At 51.3% G+C, this 26,694-nt stretch overlaps 8 protein-coding genes across 8 annotated transcripts; 4 read left to right on the forward strand and 4 right to left on the reverse strand.

The window, feature by feature from the left end:
* Positions 1 to 1,305: 1,305 nt before the first annotated feature.
* Positions 1,306 to 2,665, reverse strand: MRF1 (Peptide chain release factor 1, mitochondrial; the record flags this gene model as incomplete). Its single annotated transcript, XM_064878578.1, has 3 exons — positions 1,306 to 2,322; positions 2,373 to 2,557; positions 2,641 to 2,665. The coding sequence occupies 3 exons, from the start codon at positions 2,663 to 2,665 to the stop codon at positions 1,306 to 1,308; spliced, it is 1,227 nt and encodes a 408-aa protein (XP_064725657.1).
* A 619-nt stretch (positions 2,666 to 3,284) lies between these two features.
* PMZ80_010188 (uncharacterized protein) lies at positions 3,285 to 4,979 on the reverse strand (the record flags this gene model as incomplete). The annotated part of the gene is made up of 3 exons (XM_064878579.1): positions 3,285 to 4,643; positions 4,695 to 4,816; positions 4,868 to 4,979. The coding sequence occupies 3 exons, from the start codon at positions 4,977 to 4,979 to the stop codon at positions 3,285 to 3,287; spliced, it is 1,593 nt and encodes a 530-aa protein (XP_064725658.1).
* A 730-nt stretch (positions 4,980 to 5,709) lies between these two features.
* PMZ80_010189 (uncharacterized protein) lies at positions 5,710 to 7,125 on the forward strand (the record flags this gene model as incomplete). The annotated part of the gene is made up of 1 exon (XM_064878580.1): positions 5,710 to 7,125. The coding sequence occupies one exon, from the start codon at positions 5,710 to 5,712 to the stop codon at positions 7,123 to 7,125; it is 1,416 nt and encodes a 471-aa protein (XP_064725659.1).
* Positions 7,126 to 7,394: 269 nt separating this feature from the next.
* Positions 7,395 to 10,925, reverse strand: PMZ80_010190 (uncharacterized protein; the record flags this gene model as incomplete). Its single annotated transcript, XM_064878581.1, has 1 exon — positions 7,395 to 10,925. One exon carries the CDS (start codon positions 10,923 to 10,925, stop codon positions 7,395 to 7,397), a length of 3,531 nt encoding a protein of 1,176 aa, XP_064725660.1.
* Positions 10,926 to 11,980: 1,055 nt separating this feature from the next.
* Positions 11,981 to 15,667, reverse strand: BUD2 (GTPase activating factor; the record flags this gene model as incomplete). Its single annotated transcript, XM_064878582.1, has 1 exon — positions 11,981 to 15,667. The coding sequence occupies one exon, from the start codon at positions 15,665 to 15,667 to the stop codon at positions 11,981 to 11,983; it is 3,687 nt and encodes a 1,228-aa protein (XP_064725661.1).
* Positions 15,668 to 16,964: 1,297 nt separating this feature from the next.
* Positions 16,965 to 19,757, forward strand: ATG9 (autophagy protein atg9; the record flags this gene model as incomplete). Its single annotated transcript, XM_064878583.1, has 1 exon — positions 16,965 to 19,757. The coding sequence occupies one exon, from the start codon at positions 16,965 to 16,967 to the stop codon at positions 19,755 to 19,757; it is 2,793 nt and encodes a 930-aa protein (XP_064725662.1).
* Positions 19,758 to 21,981: 2,224 nt separating this feature from the next.
* PMZ80_010193 (uncharacterized protein) lies at positions 21,982 to 23,041 on the forward strand (the record flags this gene model as incomplete). Its single annotated transcript, XM_064878584.1, has 2 exons — positions 21,982 to 21,988; positions 22,044 to 23,041. 2 exons carry the CDS (start codon positions 21,982 to 21,984, stop codon positions 23,039 to 23,041), a joined length of 1,005 nt encoding a protein of 334 aa, XP_064725663.1.
* A 486-nt stretch (positions 23,042 to 23,527) lies between these two features.
* PMZ80_010194 (uncharacterized protein) lies at positions 23,528 to 26,167 on the forward strand (the record flags this gene model as incomplete). The annotated part of the gene is made up of 1 exon (XM_064878585.1): positions 23,528 to 26,167. The coding sequence occupies one exon, from the start codon at positions 23,528 to 23,530 to the stop codon at positions 26,165 to 26,167; it is 2,640 nt and encodes an 879-aa protein (XP_064725664.1).
* Between the last annotated feature and the right edge of the window lie 527 nt (positions 26,168 to 26,694).

Here is a 26,694-nt window from a genome sequence, read left to right on the forward strand (position 1 = left end):
CTTCTGCACTCCTAGCTGGCTGTGCGTTCAAACGAGGCGCTTAAATTTGCCGCGTACGATGCGCCCGACATAAACCAGCCAAACGATACTGGGCGGTCACAGCGAAAGACCGACCGAATGACATGCTAGACTGGTTTTTCGCAATGCACTGCCTCACCAATGCAGTCTTAGCAGGAGCACACTGCCTGCTCATGCCTACCTTGATCGTCTACAAAAGGAGACATCTGTGCGTTCGATTCTCATACATGTGACCAGGTGAGCCGTGGCTTCTCGACGTCCAAGGTTAGGACTCCCCTCAGACAGGTACGAAATCGCTGACACTGGCAACAGCACGATTCGATCAGCGTTCGGCATACGAAGCACCTTTGCAAATGCACCTCCCGGATTGCTCTTCGACCATCTGACTGAGACGTCTCGCGTGCGAGTATGGACGAACGACGTGACGGTCGCTACACAGCAGAGCATCTGGATCCTCGAGATGCAGCATATCATACAGGCCGCGAGTCTTACAGTGAACCAAAGTATATTGCCGAGCAAGCACCGCGCGAGAAAGCCAAAGCGGGAGGGTCTGACGCTCGATACGCGGATCCACAAGCAGAGACCCAAGGACCAGACAATGGACAGGCTGAGAACTCAGGGAAGAAGAAGACTAATCCCACCCGATGATCAATCCGAATGGCTATTTCGTCAAGCACAATTGTTACCACAGGAAGCACGATTTTGAGCAGGTCGAGCGGCTATCCCGATGGGTCTTCGATTGTCATCCGTACGTTCTCTATCCGCACGAGGAGAGGACCAACGTACAGTTCAGATTAGTACAACACAAAGCCAGTCTTAGTATAATAACGCCCAGCCATCCGAGGGGTGAACGCAGCACTTGTATAGGTGATTTAGGCCTGAATTAATCGAGTGTATGCTTCTTAAGTATAATTTTCTTCCATATATTGCCCGAAGTAAGCGTCCGAGCGAAGCCATCTAAGGCGTAGTTTCGGACGTGTCTGGATTAAAAGCGTACGGATGAGTGTTTGCTAGACCCAGAACTGAACACCCGCATTAGCATAGATGTCTCTCACCACAATGGCAGCAAGGTGGCCACCATGGCTTGGCGTGTACTAGATCGATGCAACGTTAGCATTAGCACACAAAATGCAGGCAAGCCGCGAGCATGTAGACCTCCAGGTGGTAGCTTGCGCTGCGACCAGAGATAGTAACGCTGTAGCCAATGGCTGAGACTCGAATGAATTCTCGAATCTATTTGCGCTGAGACAGATTCAATAGAAACGCTTCATGCTCCCTACCACACTATCACTTCTTCCCACCATCCTCGCCCTCCTTCCTCTTCAGCTCATCCTCCGCCAACATCCCCAACACCTCCCCCTCCCTCATCCACTCCCTCACACTCTCCATACACCCCTCCAACCCCTCCCCACCCCCCAACACCCCCTCAAGGTTATTACTCTCCCACCCACTCCGATGATCACTAACCCGGTTCTGACTGAAATTATACGTCCTAACCTTATCCTCCCGTCCCGTCCGTCCAACACCCCCCATCGCACTCCTCCTCAACCGCGCAACCTCCGCCTCCCGCTCATCCCGTTTCCTCGCGGCGAGTTTCGCCCTGAGCACATTCCATGCCTTTTCACGGTTTTTATGTTGGCTGCGGGACTCCTGCATGCGCACGACGAGACCGGTGGGGATATGCGTTAGTCTTATCGCGCTCTCCGTCTTATTCACGTGCTGCCCGCCCGCCCCAGCGGCACGCATAGCCTCGCTGCGGACCTGCGTCGGATCAATGTAGTAATCACTATTCGGGTCGTCGAAGCCGAGCTCATCACCGCCTACCTCCGGTAAACTAGGCAGCACCAACACACTCACCGCACTGGTATGTGTCCTTCCCTTCTTCTCCGTCGCTGGAATCCGCTGAACGCGATGAACGCCCGTCTCGCTCCGGAACAGATCGTATGTCCCCGTGCCGCTGATCTCGAGTATCGCGTCGGAGAGCGCGGGGCTCCCGGCGGGTGCGGAGTCATCGGGACTGTAGGATTGGAGGGTATGCTGTAGGCCCAGCCGGGAGGCCAGGTTGATGTACATGTATAGCAGCTCGTGGGCGAAGATGCTGGCTTCGGAGCCGCCGGCGCCGGGGTGGATTTCGAGGAGGCAGGGGAAGGGGGCGAAGGGGTGGGGTGGGATTAGGGAGGTTTTTAGGTGGTTGGTTAGGGTTGGGAGGGTGGATTGGGTGTGGGTGAGGTCTGCGGTTGCGAGGTCGCGGAGTTCGGAGTCGGTGGTGGGATCGGAGAGGAGGGAGTGGAGTTCTGTTAGGGACTGGGTGGTGTGTTAGTATGGTTTTGTGGAGTGGTATGGGGTGTACGTACCTCGTGTGCCTCTTCATATTCTTTCAAAGCCGTCGTGACTGACCCGAGCTCTCCAATGCGCTTTGCGATTGAGAGGTCGTAGTTCTCGGCATTTGCGGCTGAGAGCTTTGCGTGTTCGTCTGCTATGTTTCGTGCTCGCTCAAGAAGGCTCGGACTGATTGTGGTGCTTTCTGCGGATGGTGAGACTGCATATGTTAGCTGGAGCTGATTACAGGAAATGGTACGTACCTGTTGACTGCCATCGTCGGCTAAGTTGTGGCCTAGCTACCGTGCGAAGATAGCGTCCAAGGCATCTTGAGCATTGCCAACGGCTGCTCAGCATGCCTTAAGACGCGATGAGAGAAAACAGCTACAATGATGTCGTTAATGTGCCGCTTACGCTGTGTTCGAGGAAACAGTTTTTGGCTTCACGACGTCGCGAAAACACGTGATCTGGAATGGGAGAAGATGAAGCTCCACTGAAGCACGAGGGGGCGTATCGCGACGATGCAGGTCTTGACAAAGAGTCACGGAGGGACTTAAGCAATTGGAAGCAGGGCCATAAGGGCCCGCGACGAGAAGGAAGTTTTGTACAATGCGTTTTCGACATTTCCACCGAGCTATTGATCTCATTGAGGATATCTGTTCATGCATGACCATCAACATTTCAGCGTCTCTATTGTACTTCTATTTCATCAAGCTCTTTTCTTTTCGTACCATGGGTATCGGCAGCCGTTACATCCTTCATTTCGTAAATCGTTATGCATGACAGTGTCCCCACAACGCCTAGCATAACCACAAGCACAATGTATCCATGACCGTCCCAAATGCTCTGCTTCGTTAATGCTCTGGCGTCCCCCCGGATCGACTTTTGGCCTCTCTTCGCAAGCGGCCAACGGCTTATTATTTTGTGAACAATTTCCCCAGCGCATCCTAAGCCTGGTAGCCGAAGACAGGTCTGTTACCATTCTTGATGCCGATCCCTCTGTTTTGTGGATTACTCTCTTCTGACACCTTCCTCGACGAAGTGCTTTGACCATCGAATCCGCTGGGATTAATGCGACCTCTGCTTTCATCATCCATGGCGAAGAAAGCAGGCTCGCCCTCCTCATCTATTCGCTTCGAATTCAGACCGGGACTCGATATCTGTCGAGCATATCCGCCCCTCAGGCCATTCGATCGAAGACCACTAGACTCTGTCGAGTCAGTTCTGTTGAGCTCCATTCTTGCCATAGCTTGCGATATGCCTGACATCTGCATACTTTGTCGGTTGGAGATGGTTGAGTTACCATCGAGCATCCAAGATTCTCGGAGTGGCGAGCCAACAACGCCAACATTGGAAGTCTTCTCGCGTTGTTGTTCTTCGAAGATGGCTCGAAACCTTGACGGGCTACCTGCAGCAGGAGGCGAACCAACAACATTCGACGATCTTCGTGGTATGGCAAGCCCTTCTGATCTGTCTTTGAAGCTACTGCTCATGTCCTGCTCAGGTCGATCTGGTCTTGATAATCGCCGCATCTTTTCACCCGGTGTCAATACCTCGTCGTGAAGATCGCTGGGTAGGAAGGGCAAATCGTTATCCACGCCAAATCTGTCCTCGAAGTGATCGTTGACGGGAACGCTAGCAGACATCGGCGGTCTTGTCCTAGGTGCATTTCGCGCTGAGTGCATGATTCGCTGTCCTATGCTGTTTTCGGCTTGTGCTGGCGATGCACCTAGTGGGGTGGTAGTGAAGTTCGATGATGGAGCGGTACCTCGAGCAAGAGATTCTCTTGCAGGTGGAGCGTTCTTTTGCGGGAGGTTGCCATTTGGTGGACTACCCAGGCCGAACTTGTCCGGGACTGACGAGCCGAAGGGACCAAATTTGGCATAATGTGGTACACTGTTATTGTACGAGGCTGGAAGAGGAGCATTGAGGGCTGAGGGCCACTTTCTGTGCGGTGAGAGCGTATCATTCGGAGGAGAGCCGAACTGTGAGGTTGGCGGAGAACCCACAGGAAGCTGGTCATATGCACGGCCATTGGTGTTCCAGGCGGAGACTGCTCGGTCAGGATTGCCTTCATATTCGTCATCGAGGAAAGGGATGTCTGGAAAGTATGCCGGGTTGGCAGGTGGGTTTGGAAAGGGCTCACCGAGAGCTGGATCAGTATGAGGATATCGGGAAGATGGACCTCTGCCATATTGCCTCGAGTTCATTGGTTGGTCCATGGCTTCGAGATCTTCTTTAGTGATTCGGTGGCCATTGGGTAGGTAATGGGCAAGAGCACATTTAGCACCGAACTTGCAATTTCCCTGCCAGTAGTCAGTTCCTGTATTCCATAGCCTGTTAGTCGATTGCCCTACCTTGACAAAGTATTTGCAAGGTGCTTGGTGTGACATGGGATCGAGTGTATGTAGGAAAGGACAGGCGGCACCAGCCTGGCATTGTCCTTGTCTAAAGAACTTGCATGGTACATGTTTCGTGTCTGAGTAACACAGTCAGCACTGACTAGCTCGTGAACCTCCCAACTACATACTCTTGTTTGATAGAGGGTTTGGTGGGCTCTTCCCCATATCGTACTGCTGCTGACCTCCCATCAGAGAACCATTTCTCTCTCTTGGCCCACCGTTTCCTTGAGGTATTGGCATCGCACTGTATGACGGCTGCGATCTGTGCTGTGCACTGTGTGGTGTGCCCTGCGCGGGCTGGTGACTGCCTGAGAGTCTATTCATGGTGGTTGACCTCTGCGGTCGGGCCGCACCTGGGTGTGCACAATCGGTACAGATATCTATGGAGTGGTCGACGATTGCGCAATCGGTTGTGACAACGGAGGGTGATATGATCGAAGAAGTGGTCGTTCGATCTCACAGGATGTAGAGAGACGATTTCGTGGTAGGCAACTCAAGGTAGTCGAGTCAGGTGTACACCGGCCTACAAGTACCACGTGTTGCGGTCGAAGGTTCGGGGAAGAGTCGAGGAATGTTTGCTTGTCCGAGGCGTGAAAGGCAATTGAGGGCGATGGATGAGGCGGTCAGAGTTGTAGGCAAGTCGACAGTAATGGTGTACTCCCGAGTACTATCGTTGTCTGTGGGGCGACCAGTCACTAACATCCCGCGTGCTCAAGAACCCAATTCAAGTACTCTATGCAAGTATGATGCACGCCTGCAGATGCCGCCTTTTAGCGATGACAGCCATCCGCCACGTGACGCTATCGATAACTCCCGGCCGCGGCTAGCCGATCAAAGCTTAGCGTGATATTCCAGGTCTAAGTACTGCTGAGCATATTAAAGTACATGAGACCTAGTATCGGAAGAAAGCCCAGGATTCTCATCATCACGGGGCGCAGCATCAGCAAACGGGAAGACAACCGAAATTACCATGGCTGGTGCTCGGGTTCGATCTTCGAGAGGCATACTCCAAGAATCCCTATGCCCCTTTCTCTATGAGACCGTTACCATCAGACGTCCGGCATCAACACGACGGTTTAGCACAGACCCCGTGTCACGCGAAGAAGAGACCTTACTGCGAAGGGTAGAAAGGGAAACTGACTCGCCTTACCGGGAATATCGGAGTAAGAAGCACGACCGGGACAAAGGCTTCAATTTCTTCCGCCTCAAGTCCCAGGAGGTCCAGGAGAGACGAGGCCTACCTAAAGCTTCTACACTTACGTCGGAAGAACGCAGAGCCTTCCAGAACATCAGAAAGACATTCGGCGCCGATACAGAAGCACTATCATCGAAGAAGTCTTCGGCTTCCACCTTAGGACCGACTACGAAGGATAATGACCCATCTTCCTCACCAGCACTAGCAACATCCCCGACCGATCTTTACGATACGGACGTCGAACGAATCCTGACTCTCTTCGCACCATCATCAACTACATTTAACGAATCAGAAGATTTTGACAGTGATCGCTCCGTCGAATCAGAATCACCAAAACCATACGCTCCTAATCTCATCCGTGCCGCGGCTGTAACAGCCCTAACCAGCATAAACCACAAGATCGACCAGACACTCTCATCAAACCCCTTATCTCCCGATCACGCTCTCTGGACTCTCCTGAATGAAGATATCCTACCCCTCATCACCCTGCTCCAGAATCCAATCTCAATGAATAGCTCGAGGTTCAACAAAGCACCCAAAACGCAAACCGAACGACGCCAATCACAATTCCGCTACGTACAGCAACTGAAAGTCGCAGACATCCTACCCGCTCTCAGTCCGACCGACATCTCGAACAACACGCCCACAGCCACGCCCGCCACCATCCTCCACAACATCTCCCCTCAAACCCCCCTCCTCCCCCTAATAACAATCCTCTACCCCGCCGCAACCCTCCTCCTCCTCCGCACCCTCACAGCCCACACCCCAGCTTCCCTCTACACCCTAGCTCTCCTCCCCGCCATCAAAGACCTCGGTCCAACATCCTACCTCCTCGCCGGTAATACGCATTTCTACAATACACTCCTCCAGAACACATGGGACGTTTACTCCGATTTTGCCGCCATGGATAGACTCCTCGCCGAGATGAAGCGGGATGGCGTGGGGTTTGACGAGGGGACATTGCAGGTGTTGGAGGGTATTAGAGGGGATTACGAGGCGGATATGCAGCGTGCTGATGTTGGAGGGGAGGACACGGAGATGGAGAGGGGGGTGGGCTGGTGGGATATGGGGGGTAATCGGGAGGGTTATGGGAAGGTGAGTGGGTATTGGAGGGATATGGTGGGGGGTGAGGTTGAACGGAAGATGTGGGGGAGGGGAGTGGAAGGGGAGGGGGTGGAGGAGGTTGATTGAAAAGACAGCTTAAAGCTGTCATAAAAGGGATAAGCACTTCGTGACACACAACTGCCCAAGTGTTATGATTTCAGGCGGAGTTGTTTCACCTGCTTCCTGTATTGTCTGCGTTCAGCAAGCTATACACTCATGCTTGCTCTTGTATTTTGGTACAATCTCGTCGCGACAATCTGGTAGTTACAACTTCTGCCTGTACTGCGCTTCGATCCTTGAAGTCTGCTCAACCTGTATTCGATACTTGCCCCAATACCCTCATTGTGCATAGCCGTTCAATTGTCGAGCACAATGGCGTCCTCTGTGCTATGTCCACTCAGGTAGTATCCGTGCTTGTCCGTTCGCTTAGGGACGTTCACTTTGACCTCCTTCTTGGAACGGGGTCGTGGTTTCTCGAATAACTCTTCAGTAATACTCGATTTCGTTTCGCGTGTCAGGTGGACCGATCCTCCCGGCGTAACGGACAATCTCTCGGATATTGCAGTCTTTTTCACGAACTGCCGCCGACGCTTTGTTGGTGTCACAATGTCCGAGTCATCATCGTCGTCGTCGAGAGTGTCAGCGTTCCTCTTTCGACTCGGCGGTGTAATCGTGTTGCGACGTTTTGAAATCGGCGTGAAGACATCGTCCAGTTCCGGCAGTTCGGCATCGTCCGATTCAACCTTCGTGTTAGTCTGGCCATTGTCTTCTCTATCTCCACTAGCATTAGGCGGCAGCGATTGTCTGAGGGCGCGCATGCTCATGGACCGATGCCATGACTGCTTCTCAACAGCGTTCATGTCTTCATGCTCGCTGTCACTAAGGTCTTCTACCTTAGACTGCTTCTCTAGCTTCGTTCCATCGTCCTCTGACTTTTGTTCAATCTTGCCGCCACCATATTTGCTCTCTCTCCAGGACTGGGCCAGTAGCCTGCCCCACAAAGTCGAGGTCGCCCACGGGACAGAATTGCCAATCTGCTTGATTTGCGAAATTTTGTCTCCAATTAGAATATAATCATCTGGGACACCTTGCCAGCGTCGGAGTTCCTCCAGTGTTACTGCGCGATCCTCAATCCAGTGGATAAAGCCATCTGCTTGACCGTCCGTCAGCGCGACTTTTGTGAGGATAGTGCCTTTCGGCCTATTAGGATGTACCCGACGGTATGCACCTGGCGCTGTGTCTTTCTTGACCTTCTTCGATTTTCGAGGACTCCGAAGCCATTGAGCCTCTGCTTTGGTGAGCAGAGGCACTGCGTCAGCCAGAGACGCCATCTTCCTGTCTGGGCTCACTCTACGAGGTATCTTTGCCACGATGCCCCGCTCCTCAGCTTCAAGCATCCGTACTGGTGTATGATCTGGATATCTGATATTGAGGCTTGTACTGTTGTCGACGGTATTCAGATCTGACGTAACGCTGCTTGTTGTCGGGATGGGCGAAGCTTCCATCCAGTCTCCATGCGTTGCATCAGGTATCCGGGGAAGAGATATCCCAGGAACAGTCGCAACAATGAATAACCTATCTCTGCTAGTAGCACCGCCAAAGTCTTTGGCGTTCACCGCTGTAAGTTTGGCTTGGTAGCCCAAACTCGCCAGGAAAGATGCTGCTTGTCCGGCGCCACTAGGTTTCGGATCGTCCATACCCATGACGTTCTCAATCAATACCATCCGAGGAAGGAAAACTTCTATCCAAGATAGTGTGTGAGCGAGTAATGCGCAATTTCTCTGGGATTTTTCTCCTTCCCAATTTCTGTTGAGACGAGACCAACCCTGGCAAGGACAGCCTGCTGCGAAGAAATCAATGTCGAGCATGTTGCCTTCTGCACAGAACTTCTTGAACAATTTATTGACATCCTGATTATGGAGAGGGCAGTCCTTGTGGTGGCCGTGGTGGTTGTGACGGTGACCGTTACGACCAGAATGATTGGCTTTTAAGGAGAGAAACGGCTGCGCGTCGTACTCTGCGCCAAACACAGTCTCGAACAGACCATCTGAGCCACGTTCAAGACCGTTGTCCATCAAGCCGCACCCGGAGAAAAGGCTCATCAATTTGACTTTCCTGTAACTCGACTCTGTATGCACATATGATTGACTTCCCAGTTTGTAGTGTTGATCATGCCGCGGACAGTCGTCGAGCTTGTCACTTGTTGGTATGTGAATCGCGCTTTCCGCACCGGTGTATTGACGGTGAACAAACAATTCATCCCCAGACTCGGCATGATCTCCATTGACAGAGATCCTATGGCAGGACAGAACATCTCTGAGGTAGATGGGATCACAGCTGCACTCATCTGTGAAGAACAGCTCATTGCCAATGGGATAGAAAGGTCGTCGCTTATTGCCATGACTTGTCGACCGAAGGCCAGAGCAGATAGAGTTAGCGGGCAGATCAAGCCATCGCACTCGGAGACTGCCGGTCTTGTCGTGCTGAAGAACGACTGCGAACCTCATAGGGCACGTGAAACACGGCCTCGATGTGCAACCGTCGCCATGCTTTCGCACGATGATCGCCTTTCCTAGTATCTCTTGACCAGATAAGCGGAAATCTGAAGGGCGCTTACGTTCAGCCCCTTCGAGTAGAAGGGACGCAACACTGTAGCTGATTCCGCCGTGGTTCTCGAAGTGATGTGCAGCGGAGAAGGCCGGTTTGTTGCCGATGCCTATGTTGCTTCGTCTCTCAGCTTGCCATCGTGCTGCTTCATCACCAAGTTCAGCGATCTGCAGAAGATCATATCCAGTTTCACCCCATGCAGGATAAGATGGCAGAAAGCAATGCGCGGCATGAGGTGTTACCAGAACCTGTTCAGCTATGTCACTGTCCGGCTTTGGAGCTGGATCAAGAGGCCTTCCAAGGTCTTCCCATAAGCGGTGAACCACAAGTTCATCGTCTTTGATATCGTCTGCCCGGCCGGCAATGAATTCGAGGTTTTGTGCACAGGCTAGGTGTCGGCGGAAATCTGTGATGCAATTGCAGCGGTCATGCCAGCTCTGAAATTCCGCACTGCCAGAATGCCAACGCTGTATGGTCTCGAAGAAGTTGATCTGAAAATCATCCAGACATACGTTCTTGTTGGAAGCCGACGCCCGTTCAAGGTAGTCGATGATATACTTCAAGAACAAGGCTAGCCACGTGAAACTCTCGTAATGCGGGGTGTATACTGCATTTGGTTTTTGTAGCCGATAAAAGCAGTTGAACTTCCTAGCATTCTTGGTCTGAAGGTAGATAGCATCAGTGCAAGTAGTGTGTATCGGCTGATCATCTTCATCTAGGCCTCCAAGGCTGTCTATTTGCAAGCTCGTGACATCGACTGAGCTGATGTTCTGAGATGAGCCGTTCTCGTGTGTAAGCTTACCATCGAAGTAGTACGTTGCACTGTTTGTATGGACATGCAGTGATACGTCGCGAAGCGATCGAATCTCGGACGATAATGTAGACTTCTCATACACGCAGAAATCTGACAAATCTACCTTCACCCAATTACTTTTTGCCTCCTTTGATTCGTGTCGTGGAAAACACTGCTTTAGGAATCGTGCCTCAGCATTGTGGCTATCGGTGTCTGGAAATCGTCTCTCATCTTTGCTTCGTAGCGTTCGTGTTCGCGAAGAGGCTGGGCTGGAGCGGTTGGAACGTCTAGGCGTCGGTGGTTCAGAGCTGTCCAAATCATCGTTGGAGGCATCAGATTCACTTGCACTTGGTGTGGCTCGAGTGCTTCGCTGACGGATTCCAATTGACTTGTTGCGCTTCGAAGATGATGGCTCAAACTGTAGCAGATCGCTGAAATCAAACTCCTCGTCTGACAAATCGCTGAGCTCAGGGAGATCTGGAGGCATGATATTGGATCAGGTTGCAGATCGATACAAAGACTTCGCAGAGGGTCAAGTAGTGCTACTGCGTGGGCGTGCGGAGGAGTAAGCGAAGGCTATTCAGCTGGCCGTCGCATGGTATCGATCGTGTAGCCTGTAGATTTGTCTTCTAGGTCGCTCGAGGAAGATTCGGTAGAACGTCTATCATGAGTGGGCTAACCATCAGCTACCCACAGGCAGCTCGAACTGCAGGAGACGCAGATTGAAAGAGATAGAAGGAGGGTGTCGTGGAGGGGAGCGAGAATATGCTGCGAAAGAAAAAGGTAGAAGATAACCTGCGCAGGGAAGACATGACGGGAGTCGAAACCTTCACTCACCTGCCTGTCAGATCAACAAGCCTGCAACCTCACAATCCGTTCACTTCATTCTCGCTCGGGCCGACCCGATTGATATCTCTACCAGCCATCTTACGCTGTACATTGCTCCTCCACATCCGAGATGTTAGACGCCATGTAGGGACATTCGTGGTATGGCCAACCATGCCGGCACGTTCTCGTCAGACATGATAATCTGTCTCGGCTGATGCAGATGTACCATGAGGTCTGTGATTGCGTTGCTTAAGATCGAACCTTTCCATGACCCGTCGTCGCCTCATCGTCGTTCCTCAAGCATAATGTGGGCCTGGTCGCCATAAACGTGCATGCAAGCACATCCGAAGCCTTAGAACAACTGCAGGTGCACTAACCACGGCAATCGCTTGATGGACAGCCTGGCATGAGACGGATTGACCTCGACGTACTTTGCAGCTCAATAGAAGAATTACGAAGGTGCGATGCTGACGTCCGTATTAAGCTACGTGTTGTGGTCACAACGCTTTACTGCAAAGAGAATAGTGCAAACGCGCTCTGTCCCCGTCTGCACACGCGTCGCTAGCGGAGATAAGGGACTGAACATCTACACAGCGTACACAGCCTGTGGCACGTCTGATAAGCTGATATGTACTCTACGTTTATTGTACGAGAAGAGAAATTGTGCCAAAAATATCCACAGCGATCGTTCCTCATCAAAATTCGTTCATTTCATCAAATGCGATTGATCATCTCATCGCCTGAAGCAGGCTCCGCGCGTCCTCTGCGCGGATTCGAGATTTCGAGGAACCTGCTCCTAGCAGGCCCATCTCTGCTCCGTACACCTTGGCGTTTACGGTATTCGTCGAATACTTCAAATGAAGCATTAGAGGAGTTGGTCGAGCTCGTCAGCGTTCTGTGCGTAGATTGCCGTGGTGATTCGGGTTGCTCTTCAATGGTAGGTGAAACGTCGCCAGTATGTCCGTCACCAGCCGAGAACTGATGCGAGCTAAATTTGCGGCTACCTGGCAGTTGAGGCAGGGCCGTGATGTCGTTATCGGTGCTCATTTCCTCAAATGGATTGAGCGCGAACCTAGACTTTGGGTGCTCGTTGAGCATCTTCTGCCATTGCCTCTCGTGTGTTTTGTTCGGTTCTTGCGCCGTTTCTGCATCTGCCATACATTCCATTGCCCTCTGTTTGAGGCGCAGGCACAATTTGTGAAACGCATGAACACATTCTTCAGCGCTAGCTTCTGCGAAATCTGCAGGAGCTTTCGCTACCCATATATCGACCAGTGTCGCCAATGATTTGGGATAGTCCAGCAGGAATGGCAAGCTAGGCAGCCCTTCTCTTGACAAAGGTGGCAGTCGCAGCTTGACCTGCATCGCAGCCTGGTATTGTGGCTCATGATGTAGACCCTGTGATGCGTTCCAGGAGCATATACCTTCGATAAAGGCCTTGAATTCCGGCGTCGCTGCATTCAAGAACTTGTTCATGGGTTCCATCCAAGGCTCTTTCTGTCCAAACTTAGACAAGTTCGCGAGGACAATTAGACTTTTGGCGATTAAAGTGAAGGTTCGGCGCGGCCGTTCCGGCGGATGATCTGTTTTCGTTAGCTCACTTTTCCTGTTTGTATGGCTCAACATACCATCAAGAAGGCCGAATAGCTTTGGATTGAGTATGGCAGGGCAGAAGAAGCGTAGGAAGAGGAAACCCGAGACGCTCGTATATTTCACTGTTCGGATGAACGACCCATATCTGTCTTCCGCGCACGATCTTATGTGCTGCAGGATGTTCCGTATGCCGGCGGGACAGTTCTGCACAGAGGCTGCAATGGCTTGCCAGATACTGTTTGTGACGCCGATGAGATTCGACCAATTTCTTTCAAGCTGGTCAGGCGACCTCACTTTGTTCGGATCGACTTCGCAATCGGGATCATTAGCAACGATACTCCTGAGCTGCTCGCCCAAAGTGCTTTCTAGGTAATCGCTCCCGAGTCGCTTCATGTGGGAGTCTAATGCCTTCGTCACAAGAGAATTGCCACGGAACAGTAGGTTTGCTTCCAAGGTAGCTGATCGGCTGAGATCTCTAACAAGAAGCTCCCGTTGTTCGGATGATTCGTAGGAATCATTAGAGTGTATGCGCCCACTGTACCTCATTCTATATGGTGGCTGTTCGCGGTAAATCCCATCTATTTCTTCTTCCACAAGATTGTTAATCCAATCTTCGACAGTATCTGAAGCTTGGAAGATGTCGAGCAGAACGTCCGATAACGACTTCAGCTCGGCACCCAATGCTTGTCCGAGTTGTGGTGTTAGGCTGTTGTCGAAATTATGAAGCAACGCCGACAATTGCGCATACTCTGCTTCCATCAGAACCACATTCTCTTCCAAGCTCAGCTTGATTAGACCCTGACCTACGTCGCCGCCGTTGCTGTCGACGAGTGGCCACCATTTCTCGACGAATCTGTCTTGCTCGAGGTCATATAGTGGCACATCAACTCTTCCGTAGACTGAATCGTGTGATGCGACCTCTATAGCTTCGAACTGTGGGTTCCCGTTTCCAGCAGGTACATCGTAATCCCCTTTCGTCGTCATGGTCCATTCCTTCTCATCAGGGTTGGCCATCCTCAGTACCACGGAGACACTTGAGAGCATAGATGGTATGTCGGCCAAGCAAAACTCCTCTGCCCAGAATATCGAGCTTGAAAATGGCTTGTCAACCGTGCGACCACGTAGCTCGCGGCCTAACATAACGTCGGCATAAATATCTGCACCTCGTCTATCATAGCCTCGTGGTGGCAATCTCGCACTGGGATGCTGATATTGTGCTTGAGCATATTCAGGGAACCTGATCTCGATGATTCTGATATGTAAAGACCTTTCTACTCTGAACATGTTTCGCAGAGCTGTGGCATCGTCGCTAGACTTGGGCCGAGTCGTACTACTCGAGTCTCCTTCGGGACCGTAAAGCTCAGGCACTGTCATTGCCTGGAGGAGAACGAACCATGCCTCAAACGCGACCCTCGAGCTGAGTGACAAGACTAGGGGAATCACTGCTGAAGCGCGGATAGCATTGATCGTGTACTGAGGATGTATGGCAATGCAATGTTTCGCGCCAAGGATCGATTCGTCAAGCCGCTGTATCGCGCAACGGGCAAGGCTATTCAGCTTCATAGATCGAATGGGCGTCGCATTTTCTTCGGAGAGAAGGCGCAAGATACCATTCTCGTGTAGAGTGCAGTTCACACGTCTCCACAGACCGCGTTGCTCTTGCGGGCTTGTTTTCATCCTTTTCACTTGACGGCGGTACGAACCTGCTGGAAGAACGCCATCCCATAAAACCATCTGACTGGACTTGACTACAGCGGTACTCCTTGGACCAGTAATATCGGACAGTCGACGATTACCCATATTTGGCCGTTCCGATATCGATATCGATTGGGGCTTTGCCATTTTATTGTGAATGCCTTTGTGTCTCATTGGCTGCCAGCACAGCAATGCCGCAAGCCATGACTCGAATGTCTCCGGTATCGGTGGCCGCAGCTGGTATCCAGTTGCAGAGACCGGGTGGACGACGCTGAGGTATGCACTTTGTTCCTGAGGGTCATAATGAGTTCGAACAGTACAACCACGAAGGTCAGGTATAAGTGTCTCTTGCTTGGTCACGTCACCTTTTGTCTGACGAACAAGAGATCCAGGGGCAACATTGATTGCACAGTAACCAGAATGCCACGATGTTGTTCCTATTGGCCTGTAGAAGAGAATGCCGTGCATGCGGCCACATAAGGTCTTCATCAATTTGAGAACCTTATCTGCATCAGTCTCAATCACGACTGGGGATCTCATGGTAGAGGTGTTGCCTGTAGTAGCGGTGTCGGAAGAAAATGTCCTCCGAGGCGTTCTTGGTAGTTGGCGTCTCATGTCTTGCATGTCTGGAAACACCGAAGCTTGGACAACAGATGGGAAGCCGATCGAAATGTTCGAGTCGTCGTATCGCGGTACCGAACTGGACCCTGTAGTGATGGAGTTCAGTCTCTTTCGAGTCTTCTCGAAGAAGGAATTTGGGGACGTGTCTGATGGTAGCGTGTCATGGTGCCTCGATTTCTTTTTGGCTTTCCTCCTGCGATGCTCAATCGAGCTTTCCTCGTCAGTGTTCGACACTGAAGGGGAAGGATCCTGCACCTGATATCGGTTGGAGTTCTGGGGCAAGAAGGATGAAGGCGAGGGCAGTGCCGTAATTTCCACCGCAGAACTTGTCGGATCCGGAGTTACTGCACGGATGGTGCTGCCTTCTGGATCTTCGTATATCCTACCATGGCGTACTTCACTTCGTCTTCTGCTGGTCCGACGGTCGACATCGGACATGCCGTTGCGCCCTCCATTCCTGTGCATACTGACCTCAGCCTTGTGCTTGTACATCCTGGCTCTTGACCTTGCACTCCCTCATTACAAGCATTGACGCTTCGTATGGTGATGGTAGGCCGTGGCCTCGAACATTAAGGTGTCTAGCTATGCTCACAGCCATGCGCACCACAGCTCCAGTTAGGAAAGTCTTTTGTCGCACAGGGCTTCCAATGCGTGCTTCTCGCACGGTTAAGAAGTTCCAACTTTAACCAGCGTACATCCGCGAAATGCTCACTGTGATATCTGCAAATGGGCGCAGAATCTATTTTGAGGCAGTAGAATCATGGTAGAACTTGTGGCTAGACGAGAACGCAATTCTTGCGGATTCTATGCTCTTTCATTGATATACTCGTGTCTGGAAGAGCGTCGTATTGTACCGTTGGGAGTGTTTGTGACGGGATATTGGGCGACAGCAGTTGTTGGAACGGTCGTAGTATTCTTTGCCCGACGAGATTCGGTGGGGAAAGCGTGCTGCAGTGCAGGTACCGATACAGGTTCAACCCTGCTATCGCCTCGAGCTATAGATCCTTAGCACAAATTATCTGATATCGACCAGCTGCATCGATTCCATTCAAGTAACTATTGCGCGAGTCCCAGTAAGCCAGCACAAGGATCATTTGGGCTTGATATGAGCTTTTCTCAAGCAAATGGTTTCCCGCGCAAAGTCGTAATCCATGGTGGGAAATGCTGTAGAAAACAAAGGCCTTGCGGGATGGCTCCGTACCTGCAAGCTTTGGCTCTGGAGCTTCCTGAGGGGCGGCATGGACACGAGTAACAAGGCTTTTGGGCCGGATCCCTGCAGGACTAGCCTTAAGTAGGGTCGTGGGAAGTGAAGCATGCAGGCCATACTCGTCACGCTGCGTCAACTGCGTTGTGTACATCATTGTCAGTCGCTTTTCTTCGCTGGTATCTGAGAAACAAGAATATCTAACAGTGTCTGTCTGTAGCTGTACCTGCGCCGTTTGAAGCCCTGCGATTGTACGATATTGTGCATCTAAAAAGAAGTCATTCCGCAGTCCTGGGGGCGCGCCGGCTTCAGAACAGGTATCGAGCTATGCACTATCTTGCTGAGCCATGACCTAGTCACGAGGTTGTTCCATACACACGTGAACGTGGCTGGCATAGGACCAAAGTCATCGAGAACGTGTTGGTCGCCATCAGTCGAGCTCGAATTGAGTATTGGTGCTTCTTTGACCAACCGCTCTTCACAAGGTACTGGTGTGCTCCGAGATCACCTCAGGTCGCCAGCTTGATATTTCATTCAACGCCTCGCTTTCTTGTTCGCTGACCTGATTAAGATGAGTGACTTACGATGACTTCGAACTCGATCACTCGCTTTCGTCCCTTTGCAGATCCAACAACGGCCTCTATCTACGAGACTATCCGAGAACACGATGAAGATGCTACCGAGTCAGCCGAGGAGGACTTCGGTGCCGTACCAAACTACGGTGATGAATTCAGGTCTGCTACGAGCCCACAAGACCACCGACGAAGCGCTCAACCGCCCAGACGTGCCCCCGGAGGAGCCCATGAAGGCGCAAAAGGCTCTCTTCACGGACTAAGATCAGCTGCGAGGACAGGCAAGACCAGAAGGTCCAATCTTAGAGCATCCCTCCAGCGCAACATGGACATAGGTGACCCCGAAGATGATGTCCCAGCGTCATTGCTCATCGAGGATACGAGTACAGGAAGGCCACGGAATAGCCCTCGGGGGGACGCCAGGGCCGGTAGGGGCGATGAAACAATCAGTCATTTACATCCACAGTGGCAAGCTTTACCTGGTCGGCTGCAGCATGAAGAGGAAGGCCTGCTGCCGGTTCAGGAGGACCCCAGGCCAGTTATAGGCACGAATACCCTTGCTACCGCAGACCCTAAAGAGAAGGCCATGTGGAGATGGGCCAATGTCGAGAATTTGGACAACTTCCTGGCTGATGTTTACGATTACTATATCCTGAGGGGTTACTGGTCAATCATACTCAAGAGATTTCTCAATTTGCTGACTGTAGCATTCGTAATCGGATTTTGCCTATTCTTGAGCCAATGCATCGACTACGGCAGCATCAAGGGCAGCACAAAACTGTCACAGATCCTGATTAAGCGATGTACCGCACGCATGGGCTTCGTCCCAAATGCCATATTGTGGCTTACGACCTTCGTGTGCATAACCAGATGTTTTCAGTACCTACTCGACCTTCGACGTTTGAGGCATCTTCATAATTTCTACCTCTACCTTCTCAATATTCCTGAATCCGAGATCCAGTCAATCTCCTGGCAGGAGGTAGTGGGACGCCTCATGGCTTTGAGGGACTCAAATCCCAACATCAGGACGTCTCAAAATCCACCGTCAAAGCGGTTCCTGTTTACACAAAGCAAGCAACGCATGGATGCGCACGACGTTGCAAATCGCTTGATGCGAAAGGACAATTACATGATTGCAATGATCAACAAGGAAGTGCTCGATACTACGCTTACACTGCCTATTCTGGGGAAAAGACAATTTTTCACAAGAACATTAGAGTGGCATCTCAACTATTGCATCATGGACTACGTTTTTAATTCTCAAGGACAGGTTAGGCAGCTGTTCTTGAAGGACACGCATCGAAAGGCATTGAGCGAGGGTCTCAGACGGCGATTCATCTTCGCCGGCACAACGAGTCTACTGTTCGCTCCGATTCTCATCATCTACTTCGTCGTCCAGAATTTCTTTCAGCACTTTAACGAGTATCAGAAAGACCCTGCGCAAATTGGGTCAAGACAGTACAATGTATATGCGCAATGGAGGTTCAGAGAGTTCAACGAGCTTTGGCATCTGTTCGGTCGGCGTCTGAAGATGTCACATCCCTTCGCCACACGATACATCAACCAGTTTCCTAAGGACAAGACTGTGCAAGCTGCACGGTTCGTGACCTTCATATCTGGTGCGATTGTCTCGATACTGGGTCTGGCTACCATACTTGATCAAGAGAACTTTCTGGGTTTCGAGATTACGAGCGGACGCACAACGATTTTCTACCTTGGAATCTTTGGCTCAATCTGGGCAGTGGCAAGAGGCATGCTTCCTGACGACAACATGATCTATGATTCTTCATATAGTATGGAAGAAGTCATAGACTTCACTCACTACAAACCAAGCCATTGGGATGGTCGTCTCCACACCATCGAGGTGAAAGGAGAATTCGAACAACTCTACCAGATGCAGATTGTCGTGCTTCTGGAGGAGATCCTGAGTATGATCTTCACTCCGTTCGTCCTGTGGTTCAGTCTACCAAAATGTAGCGACAGAATCATCGACTTCTTCAGAGAGTTTACTGTTCATGTGGACGGGCTCGGATATGTATGCTCTTTCGCGGAATTCAACTTCAAGAAGCGCGGGCAAATTGGCACTGGCGGTAACGCGGGCACAAGAGCGACGAACACAGCTGACGTTGCTGCTCAAGCACGAGAGGAGTATTATGGCGACAACGATGACAAGATGGTGCGAAGCTATTATGGCTTCATGAATGACTACACTCGAAATCCGAAGGCTGATGTGCGGTTCCCATACGCTACCAATAATCGTTCGAAGCCATTTCACATGCCACCAGCCATTCCAGGTCCTCTGTCGCCAATGCCGCATCGCGATGGCCAAGTCTTCGGACAAGAACAGGCAGTTGTTGGTCGTCGACAGGATCCACGGTCAAGTGCGCGTGACGAAGATGCCAGAATCGAGACAGGTTCGCCTCCACGAAGCCTTCTGCTCGACGATCACCACCTACCTGGGAATGGCAGCCAGGCGATTATGTCTCCCCCATCGTTGCGATCAAGGCGTACGGCTGCCAAGTCACGTATCCTTCCTGGCCTTGGCGACACAATGATCAGTACAGCCGTAAAGGAGGAAGACGAGGAAGATCTTCAGGATGTCAATACTAAGCAGCCGGTCGTTGCTAGCCACGCCGGGCAAAGTGGTGGGGACCTGGGAAGCTGGAAGTACGACGATGATCAGGACGGTGAGAGCGACGGAGACGAGGACCCTGAAGCAGTGGCTCAAGGTGGTGGTGTTCTTGGCCTGATAAGGCAGTTCCAGAAAGCCCACGACGACGATAAGCGGGGAGGCGCAGGGGTATGAGTAATAGAGACTGGTGTACTCCCCAGATACGAAATCAAAGTCTTGTTCAAGTTGGCGTCTCGCAGACTCGCGAACCGGCTTTAGTGTGTCGCTGAATATTTCTCTAATAACTGCTCGTTACAAGGTACTGATGTGCTCCCGAATCAATGCGAGCGGCCAGCTTGATTCCGTGTAGACGGATGGTCTTCCAAAGGAGGAAGTATGAGGCGCTGGTTTTCTTGATGAGCTATTCTACAAGCCGTAGCAAGCTCCCCACATGTCTCCTGCATCAAGTATAACGAGGCTGTGGGCGTTCAAATTGCCTGTTATGCGAACGTGCTCACAGGCACTTCTCGTGGCGTCCTCGCTATAAGGTCACACCTGGGCAGTGTCCAAAAATAGCTATGACTGTGTAACACATACCAAAAGATCAAGCTTTTGCATTATTATGCACGTCAGCAAAAGTCCTAGGTCATAACAGGGATTGTGGCATTTTATTCAGACAAGAACGTTTCCCCAATCGGTGCTTACTGGAACAATGCAGTCGTGAGCAGAACAAAACTCCACATACTTGTACTCAACGGCAGTGATTAACATTTGTAAACAATCCACCTCGTTGCTCAAGCGTCAGCAAACTACGGTAGCTATGTGAATGTCCTGTACTTTGGAAGTCGTTAAAGATGCTACTTCCTACCTACAGGTACAAATACACAGAAGGAGCCCAGACGCTCTTACTCTTCACGGCTAGCCAAGCGATACTGCAACAGCACATGGCGATAAGAGGACAATTACTGTAGCCGCATGCGGCTGAACTCCAGGCTTGACTCGGCAATGTGAGTCTCATCTCGGTCTCACAAATGCGTGAGGGCTCGTGTCACATGGCCACGACTGCGTACGTCTCGAATACCTTTCTGCTATTGCTGCTCCACGCCTCTCGCACGCCTAAAACTTCATCGCCTCCTCAGAAAGAGCGTCAACGATATCACGTCGTCTCGCAAGTGGCACCTGCTTCGTTCCCTACTAATTGTCCCGAGATTCGCTTCAGCCCGTAACGCTATGGGGCTTTCAAGCTAGCAAGGGCTAGCAGATTTGGGGTCTTGCCTAGCCGCTTTCTGTCTGCCGTAAGGCTGATCAATCATCTCCTCGCAACATCATTCGTTGCGCCCTAGCTCCGCTCTAACGTCCGAAGAAGGCTTTGGCTTGTCTCCTCCTTTTCGTACAGATTCATTTCGACCTTTTTACGAGCTGGCCCACTCCTCAGAGAACGTCAAGCAGTCTGTTTCGGTACCTGTCGCTGCTTCAGGACAGTTCTGCTCTAGTGGTCTCGCATAGCGTACGACTTCATCTGTCAAATTCTCCACCCGTGTCTGGGCCTAAGGCCCGCCGCATGGTTGAGCCCCCTGCTTCCTACAGCATGATGCTTGCTTGCTTATTCCGCCTCATGCTGTGGCAGTAAAGCATTGGTTTAGGCGAGGATAAGCTGTCGCTCTCGCAAGTCCTCAGCCCATTATTACGCCAAGATCCCATATCTTAGGTTACCATACCGTGGATCAGGTAAGCCCTATGGGAGCTAGAACAATCTCTTGACGAAACGGTGAAGTATGGTTCACAATGTTATCCTCTCGTATACAGCTGAGGCTTCCGACAAGCATCTGGGTCTGACAGGACTAGTCGCAGTGATAATGGAGGAGTACGCCATTCATCTCGTCAGTGGTTTTTGAATCTCGTATTTGATCATCTTCACGACAAATTTCCCTGTGCTCCTTAACGCCATGACATCTCTACATCAACCATCAATCTCGTTGTGAAGCCTCCACATGCCCCGGACCGTAGCTTGACTTGCATCGACTACCTTATCTGCGCCACATCCTTGGCCCGAGAGCTTATCACATCCTCCTGAATCGACACCGATTGATACTCCTTATCATTTAGTCAACTGGGGTCCTTCACATTGGAGACATTCCACGTTGCGAAGTCTTGACATCAACCCTTCAAGAAAACCGAGCAGACATCACCTACACCCATCTGGCAAGACAACCAGCAAGCATGTCTACAACATCAAGCATGTAAGTCCTACAGATGTAGCATGCTGGGCCATGTCGCTCACGACCATCAGGCCCACCTCACCAGTAGTGAAGAAGACTGGTGAATTGAAGCCTGTCAAGCTCCGGTCGGCATGTAATTCATGCTTTGCAGCGAAGGTAAGCAGATGGTTTATGCCGTCAAAAAGACCTTATCTTACCCTATGACAGGTTCGCTGCGATGGCAACAAGGAAGGTTGTAAACGATGCACTGAAAAACGACTAGATTGTACATACAGCGAGTCAATGGTTGGCAAAGTGGTTGGTAAGCGGAGGAAACGACCTCTGCCGGACTCGAAGACCAATTTGCACAAATCAACACAGTGGAACATCACAGTCGGACCAACTGCTTTGCCGTCACCAGCGCCATCTGTAGCCTCTGAGCAACAGAACAAGCGCCCTTGTCTGTCAGGCGACTGGACCAGCATGATCGCTTATGATGACCAGACTACTCTTGACTTCTCGCAATGTGACGAGCAGCAATTCCTCAACCTTGAATTAGCTGAGGAGACTGAGCAGAGCACGACCGACGACTCGTTGAACATGATGTACGGCATTCCAACTCCTTCCATGAGTCCACCAGAGATGCAATTTCTGTCGCCAGCAGATCTGGAGGCGAGAAATCATGCGAGACCGTATGCAACAGCCTCTTTTCACGCAACACCGCAAGCAACATGTCACCTACCAACACCTCAGACATATCAGCCCCAGCCCGAAGACGATGAAACAGTGTGTATCAAGCTCTTGGCCCACATGAAGCGCTTCTCCACGCAGAATCACACCTTCGTCAGCATGCTTACAATTATCAACAAGACAAATTCTGCACTCAGGAGGCTTTTGCAAAGCCGTACGATACGGACGGACTATACTTGCCAACTGCTGCTGACGAATATTGTCTTGCATCTAGCCACATTTTCTGAGCGGCTGTTGGATGTCCCCGAGCCAAGCAGCACAGCAAGTCTTGAGGAGGAATTCATCCATGAAGCGTATTTGACAGAAGGCGAAACCCCAGCATATTCTGATCAGAGACCAGCGCATACTCAAGCCCCTGTTTCGAGATCAATAGCGAAGCACTCCATACGTGATGCGACTATGTTATGTTCTGCGATTGGAGACCTGTTGAAGCGGAAACCTCTGAATGGCTTCCAGATTTTAGGTAGACACGAAAGTGCTCATGTTGAGATAGACACTCGGTTGAGGCGTGTGCTAGCATCTCTACTATAGACAATCCCAATCAATGGCTTTCACCTTTCTGTCCTTCCTGATGGTCGAGACGACGTTCCTGCGTAAGGAACTCCCACTGCACTTGCGCTCGTCATCACCAGACCTGCTACTGCATTAGGTGTGCATGTTGCCCCTGAGTATCTTGTCGATGTTCATGCAAGGAGGAATGGTGTTGTTTCCAATGTGGGGTCCCTCCTCATGATCCCTGCCGCCATGCATCACGCTTCGTCATCCGCACCTTCCTGCCGAATTGAGCGCGACCTCACGTGCCTGTATTCAGAACATGTCCGCTTACCGGCGTGATAGAACGGGAGCAAGTGAAGGCTACGATCGCATATGTGAATTCATGCAAGCATTAGTCCATTTGTGTATCAACAGAAACAGCATTGTGTAAGAGCAGAAGGGGGAGAGATGATATCGCTATTGTGGAGATAGGGTTCAGCTTGAGGTGTCGCGGACGCTCGCGCCACCAATTCCACCTTCGCTATGTTCGGCATGCGACGATACCGAATATTCTTGTTAGTTGCAGCGCTCTCAGCCGCAACAATCTACTGGTTGTCAAACCGAGGCTCTTGGGATATCAGTGAGCTCGAGCAGCTGGGCAAAGACACCCTCAAGCATGGCACACCTCACAAGCCATCACTGCCGGATCAGGTCGTTGAGCCTATACTACCTCCACCGCCGGAAGATGACATTTTGAAACCAGTCGACCCATTGAGACCGCAGACGAAGATCAGCTCGAGGATAATACCCTTGCCTACATCAAGCCCAGATGATACCGAACCTTCAAGCACATCTACCGACAAGCAAGCCAGACCTACGACAACCGGCGAGGAGCTACTAGGCACTAGCCCCAAGTTCGAGGACGAGTTCGGCGAAGAAGCAGCAGGCAGATTCGTGGTAGATTCGGAACCAGACGATCAAAGGAAAGCAAGATGGCGGAAACCAAAGGCACATTTTCCACTACCAGCGCAAGAGATCATAAGTCTACCTTCAGGAATGCCCCAGAAGTTGCCCAAGATTCAAGCTACATTTGGCACAGAGACCACCAGCACGCGGAAAGACAGGCTCAGTAAGCTGAATACAATTAAAGAGTCCTTCAAGCACGCTTGGAATGGCTATAAGCAGTACGGCATGCCTCACGATGAGGTTATGCCCGTCAGCAAGAGCCATCAGGATCCGTTCATGGGCTGGGGAGCCACACTTGTCGATACTCTCGACACGTTATGGATCATGGGACTGAAGCAAGACTTCGAGGATGCGGTCGCGGAGGTGAAGAAGATCGACTTCAAGACTAGTAGCAGGAAGGACATACCGCTCTTCGAGACCGTTATCCGATATCTCGGAGGTCTGATTGCTGCCTATGATATCAGCGGGGCAAAGTATCCCGTGTTGCTCGAGAAGGCGGAAGAACTGGCCGAGATCCTGATGGGCGCTTTCGATACGCCCAATCGAATGCCTCTGACCTTCTACAATTGGGCTCCTTCATACACGAGTCAGCCGCACAGAGCTAATACCCATGTTGTCATGGCTGAGTTAGGATCATTGTCAGTTGAGATGACACGGCTTGCGCAGATCACGAAGAAGCACGAATATTATGATGCCATTGCGAGAATTACCGATGAGCTTGAGAAGTGGCAGTCTGATACTCTTATGCCTGGTTTGTGGCCACTGAAGGTCGATGCTTCGGGATGCAAGAAAGCAGAGCATACGTCAACCGAGGATGACGATGACAATCAGAAACCTGTTCTCATTGAGACCGAAGAAGACGATATCAATGGAAAAGAGCCAGCGGTGACGCCGCCAAAAGCGCTATCCAAGGAATATAAGGGTACTCGAAGCGACGTTGCACGGAGAGAAGCCGCAGTAGAACCTGAAGGGGCGGTCGGAGAAAGGAGGGCCCTTTCGCTGCAACGAATGGGTCAAGAAGTCCTCAGCGCCGAATGCACACCTCAAGGTCTAGCACCAGAGCCGCATGCGAAAGCACAAATATTCGGCATTGGTGGCCAGGCCGATTCAACGTACGAGTATCTTCCGAAGATGTACGCTCTGCTACGAGGACGAAATGATCAATACAGGAGCATGTACCTCGACTCAACGAAGGCGATCCGTGATCAATTGTTGTTCAGGCCGATGATCAAGGAGAAGAACAGGGAGATTCTGTTCGCGAAAGAGTATGATCTCAACCCAAAGGCCAAGAGCGCGAAGAAAAGAGAGGAGATCACTTACGGAGTTACACATCTTTCATGTTTTATCGGCGGCATGTTTGGTCTTGGTGCCAAATTATTCGGCATTGAGGGGGACATGGATCTGGCGCAACAGCTCACCGATGGCTGCGTTTGGGCCTACGAATCAATGCCGACAGGCGTCATGGCAGAGACTGCTGCAGTCGTGCCATGTCCAGACCTTGACGTTTGCGCGTGGAACGAGACGAGGTGGCACGAAGCACTCGATCCGCGTCAGGAAGAGCGCTTTGCTGCTGTCCAAGCATGGAACAAGAACCAGAGGAATATCTACGAGAGATCGTTCAAGGCCGCTATGAGCGAGGCATCCGTCTCATCTGAGACGGACAAGATCAAAATCGAGGCGAATTACGAAAAGCGAGATGCTTTGGACGAAGAGTCCGAAACAGAATTCACTAAGCCCTCCAGAACATCACCCAAATTAGACTTTGAAGATGACGAGACTGAGGTCTCCTCTGACGCCTCAAAACCACTGTCGTTTGTTCCCAAAGTCGCACTCTCGCACGAGAAGTACGTCGAAGCTCGCATCACCGAAGAACGACTTCCACCATCCTACACAAATGTTTTCGCCCGCCACTACGGCCTCCGTCCGGAGGCCATCGAATCAGTTTTCTACATGTACCGCCTGACAGGCGACAACATCTGGCGCGAGAAAGGGTGGAAGATGTTCGAGGCCGTGCAAAGTGCGACGCAAACTGAAGTTGCGAATGCGATGATGAAGGACGTGACCAGCAATCTGGGAGAGTTGGACGACAAGATGGAGAGCTTCTGGCTGGCGGAAACGCTGAAGTATTTCTATTTGCTTTTCGATGAGCCGGAGCACATCAGTTTGGATGAGTACGTTCTGAACACAGAGGCTCATCCTTTGTTGATACCGAATTGAGCGACAGGGTTTTGACAGTGTGTAATAGCAAGCGTTACTTTGGGCCGGATTTTGTTATTGAGCGTTAGCTGGGAAGTGGTTGGAAGGGTATATCCATAGATGCAGCTCCTAGGACTTGTTATCCATACGACGGCTATTTCTACTGTACTCCTACCAGTATCTGTCCCTTTGTCAAGCCCTTGTGTCTGTATTCATTTGTGCCCGTATTGCAAGGAGCCGGTGATGCTGCAACTCTGCACTGGATGGCGAGCCACCCACGCGACCGGCAAAACAGATGCTCGTACCGGCGGCTGGAACACCCTGTACTGATGTCCGCCAACGCTGCCAACGATGATGCACTTGAGTGTCGCGGTCTCGAGAATTGGCCCCCGGTCCGCTTCGGAGCAGGTATTTTTGGAGGAAACGTGGTCGACGTCACCCCAACCAAGCCATGCAAGCACCTTCCTCTTTGTCCACCAGGAGCGCACCTGCGCAAATGCAATAGATCATCGCTTGCAAGACGATTCCATTGTTCGGACCACCTACGT

The sequence above is a fragment of the Knufia obscura genome (genome assembly GCF_036327395.1).
Source record: "Knufia obscura strain CCFEE 5817 isolate CBS 148926 chromosome Unknown scaffold_16, whole genome shotgun sequence".
In the NCBI taxonomy this organism is placed as follows: domain Eukaryota; kingdom Fungi; phylum Ascomycota; class Eurotiomycetes; order Chaetothyriales; family Trichomeriaceae; genus Knufia; species Knufia obscura.